General features: G+C 48.7%; 1 protein-coding gene across 1 annotated transcript; it reads right to left on the minus strand.

The window, feature by feature from the left end:
- Window positions 1–1387: 1387 nt before the first annotated feature.
- Window positions 1388–3365, minus strand: LOC109784356 (uncharacterized protein At4g15970). The gene is made up of 2 exons (XM_020342946.3): window positions 2897–3365; window positions 1388–2478 (listed from the first exon to the last, which is right to left on the minus strand). Exons 1-2 carry the CDS (start codon window positions 3263–3265, stop codon window positions 1597–1599), a joined length of 1251 nt encoding a protein of 416 aa, XP_020198535.3. The 5' UTR covers window positions 3266–3365; the 3' UTR covers window positions 1388–1596.
- Between the last annotated feature and the right edge of the window lie 945 nt (window positions 3366–4310).

Below are 4310 nucleotides of genomic sequence, written 5' to 3' on the forward strand. Positions count from 1 at the left end.
TTTTCATAAAATTTCGCACGGAGGTATATCAGACACCCAAGCTTAATATCCCAAAATTTCAGATTTTTTTAATTTCTCGGTATTTTTTGAATTTAATGTTCATATACGGGAGTGGAGCATCCAGGTGCTACAGATCCGCTTTTGTAACACTAGAGATTTTTCAGCAGCCTGGTAGATCAGGCACTAAATCCCACTCTCTCCGTTCCAAAATTCTTGTCTTAGATTTGTCTAAATACGGATGTATCAAGTCACGTTTTATTATTAGATACATCCGTATCTGGACAAATCTAAGACAAGAATTTTGGGACGGAGGGAGTATATATCTAAATAGTCCATCCTCACTAATTTTAGTATTATCGTAACATGCACACATGTCACATCACCAAAGGCCCACCATAACATGCATGAAAATTCTACTAATTCTATTTAACAACATGCACACATGTCACTTCATTAACGGCTGGCCCAATATGCATAGGAACAAATTCCACTATATTTTTTTGAGATAAAATTCAATATAGAAATATAGTAATGCAACATATCATAGCAACTTTCACACTGTGATGGAGTGGTGGCAACACATGGTGGGCGTCAACGCCAACATGAGAAAGGGTCTTGCATCCCTCATCATGTTCGAATCTTGGGAGGTTTGGAACGAGCGGAATGCACGTCTGTTTAGAAATGTGTCATCCTTGCCAAATGTAATCACGTCTAAGATTAAGACCGAGGCCGGGCTATGGGGGTTGGCGGGGGCTAAGCATCTGGGTTCTTTAATGCCGCAAAAGTAGGCTTATTTTTTTTAGGGTTGTCCTTTGATGACCGGCTATGTATTTCATAATTCTTCTTAGTTAATGAGATGAGCAAAGCTTTTGCCTCCACATTTAATTAAAAAGAGAATAACAAAGTCAATAGCTTGAAGGCCAATACAAAAGCCTACTCTCTTGGTATAATATCACCCATGTGTCTCATCCTGCCCAAAATCCATTTTGTTTTGCCTTGCTACTGATCTTGCGATGATGATGAAGGGTGGGGCAGAGATGTTGTTGAAGACCCTCGAGTTGCTCTCGTTTCAAAGCTCCCACGAGATAAATATGAGCGACGTCATTGCCCTACGCTGGCCATCGTGAAGTTCAGGTAAATATTGCCTTCAGAGTGGCATGGGGGCTTTGCTTGTCTGTGGCCCCGTTCATGTCTATTTCTTATACTTTCACGTCACCACTGCGTGTGTTTCCTACTACTCCCTCCGTTTGTCAATACAAGACCTTTTACAGATTTCAATACGGACTACATATGGATGCTCTGTATGTAGTCTGTATTGAAATCTCTAAAAAGTCTTATATTTAGGAACGGAGGGAGTAGTTGTGAGTTTGAGCATGTCGAATCCCAATTTAGTCTCAAGGACAGAAGCATATTGTTTTTGCTAACATATAAAATAAATATACATTGTATTTTCTTTTACAGGTATATAACAAGTACTCGATCGTCTATCTCCTCACGCCGGTGTGTGGAGTGAATTAAACTACAACTACTATATTTGAAAAGGGAGTACACTGTAAGTAGAATATGACCAGGAAATCGACTGACTAATTTGATGGATCAAGCTTGTTTCTCAGCGCGGATGCAGGCACCGGGCACGGTCCACTTGGCCCGGTGCTTCTCCCAATGCGGCAACCTGGTATAGTTCTTCCAGTCATCAAGAACACCCTTCAAATCTCTAATTTTGTTATCAATCCCCACACAGCAGTTTGCATGCATGGTAACGATCTTCCCCAAATCCTTACCATACCTGCAAAATCCGCCCACATAGACCGGGTCCAGGTACTGCACCCGGAGCCCCAGCTTCTTCACCATCCGCTTCTTCATCATGTTGAACACCGGCTGCTCGTTGGCGCCCGGGTACTTGCCCCTGGCCCCGTGCCACAGCTTTGTCATGGCGATGGTCCGCGCGTTGGGCTTCACGTGGAAGAACCCCGTGTTGGGGAAGTTGTCCAGGTTGTCCGGGTCGCCGAAGTACACGTCGCTTGACACCGTCATGTCGGCGTACGCCGTCACGTGCTTGAACGGGTCGCGCAGCCACATGATGTCGACGTCGGTGAAGAGGAAGCCGTAGCCGAGCTCCAGGATGCGGCGCTGCAGCTTCAGCTTGCTCCACACCAGCTCCAGGTAGTCCTTGGAGAGGAAGTACTTTAGTGCGGCGAAGTCGATGTTGAGACCCGGGATGGTGTAGTGGTAGCAATGCTGGTGCACGGCGAGGCACCGCGAATGGGCGCCTGGGTCCATGGCGACGACCAAGACGTGAGGGAGGAGGCGAGCCGTGCCGTCGCCGATGCGGAAGCTCTCCAGGAACAGGTCCAGCAAGGAGCCGGGCGCCGCCCATGCCTGGTTCACGCACGTGATGATCACCGTCCGGTCGTCCGTGGCCGCCCGCGCCACCGCGGCCGCCAGCCCCCGGAACTCCGCCGACTCCTCCTTCGGTCCCTGCCATGGCATGCATGATCCATCAGCCTATTTTTAGTAGTATAGTAGTAGCATTTTTAGGCACCGTTTTTTGGTCAAATTTGGCGCTATTAATTCTAAAACGAATTAACCATCTGTAACTAACAACGGCATTGACGGAGTCGTGACAACTGTTGGATCAACCAAGAAGATGTGTGGTTTAATTCAGTGGCCATTCGTGGCAACACGTGAGTGGTTGGTCACTTATAAGTTGGTAACTGCTACTACCCCGCAAAAAAAAAAAACTGCTACTGCAAGAAAGTATTGCCGTTCAGCCATAGCGCCCTGAATTTGCTCATGGGCAGAAAAAGGATTCCTAAAAAGTATTGCCGTTCAGCTAAGGAGTATAAGAAACTGGCTTGCTTTTCGAAGAAATTTGAAAAGTCGATCGCAAACTGACCTTTTGTCGACGGCGATGTGTGCTGGAAAGATGACTTGGAGCAGCATGGGTCGAGGTAGAATTGGGCTTTGTGATTGTTGTGGCGTTCGCCGGACGGTGAAGGTGATGATCATCGTCTCGGCCTGGACCACCGGCGACCGGCAGCGCCTGATGAACATGAGCACGCGCTGTTGTCCCGTTGGGGCGGTGGTGCTGGTCGTCGGATGATGACCTCAAGCCAGAGAAGTGTCCCGGCGTCCTGGCGCGGCTGAGCCCCGCGGCCGGCGCTCGGTACTGGACGAGCATGACGACGGTGAGCGCGGCCACGGCGCCGAGGACGAAGGCCGCCACCTGCCGCGCCGTGGCCTCTGCGACGACCAGCTTCCCCATGGTTCACGTAAGAGTGATGGAGTAGCACTGATGGTGTACTCACCCCATGTATGTATGAATGATGAGTGATAGAATTAGGTAGCAGTGAGCGAGGGACTAAATGGAGCGTATGAGAGGCTGTGCGGGACCTTAAATAGGCGGCTGCGGCCATCCGGCCGGTCCCTTGGGATTGGGAAACTGACGCCCACGATGAGGTCGACCAAACCAACAAACTATACTACTTACTCTTTTTTTTCTTTTCCTTTTTTTAGGGAAAACCACGTACTACTATCATGCACCACGGAAATACTTAAACTGAAAGAAATTAGTGTTTTTTTTTCATGATAATACGTGTCTCATTCATATCATAAAGAACAAAGTACAAGTCACGTAAGAACCGACATGACAAAACTGAAAAGATAGCAGAACATCTCTGAGCTTGACACCAACGTCCGTCACCTGCCTCTGGCACCACCACAGCAGCCACCGAAGAAAAGAATGACGGATCACCTCCTCACCTGAGCTCGACGCGGCTCCATCGCTGATATGCAGCTCTGCGGACCTCCAAGGTGGCTCACCAAAAGTGTAGCCATGCCGTTGAGCGAATCAAACCGGGGCAACACCCCGGACACGCCATCGAACTCCAGATCTGGCACCCCACCACGACTAAGACGTCGAAGGAGGAAACCATACCTGTCATCCACAAACCACGAACCCACCGCACATTCCGTCTTCCAGATGTCGTCGATGCAGACCACAATCTGCATCCGCTCCTGGACTACCTCCCAAGTTCCGCGCCGATGCTGGAGCAAACGCCGTCGCAATGGCGGAGCTCGAGGACACAGGTCCACGACGAAGATGCTGCCGCCGCCACGACATCCTTACTTGAACAGACTGGTTTCCAAATCCATCCCAACCATAGGACCGATGGCCTCGTCAGGGAAGGATCCGAAGAATCTTTATTCAGCGCCGCCATCTTCGAGCTTATCCGTATGTACGTTTCAGTTTATATAATGAAGAACAATTTTTTTTACGGGGTACAATGAAGAACAATATAATAACGTGA

The sequence above is a fragment of the Aegilops tauschii genome, chromosome 5 (assembly GCF_002575655.3).
Source record: "Aegilops tauschii subsp. strangulata cultivar AL8/78 chromosome 5, Aet v6.0, whole genome shotgun sequence".
Lineage (NCBI taxonomy): Eukaryota > Viridiplantae > Streptophyta > Magnoliopsida > Poales > Poaceae > Aegilops > Aegilops tauschii.

Coding starts and splice junctions, on each gene's coding strand:
- LOC109784356 (XM_020342946.3), bottom strand. CDS start 3,265: ATGGGGAAGCTGGTCGTCGCAGAGGCCACGGCGCGGCAGGTGGCGGCC. Junction 2,479..2,896: donor CACATCGCCGTCGACAAAAG/GTCAGTTTGCGA, acceptor ATGCCATGGCAG/GGACCGAAGGAGGAGTCGGC.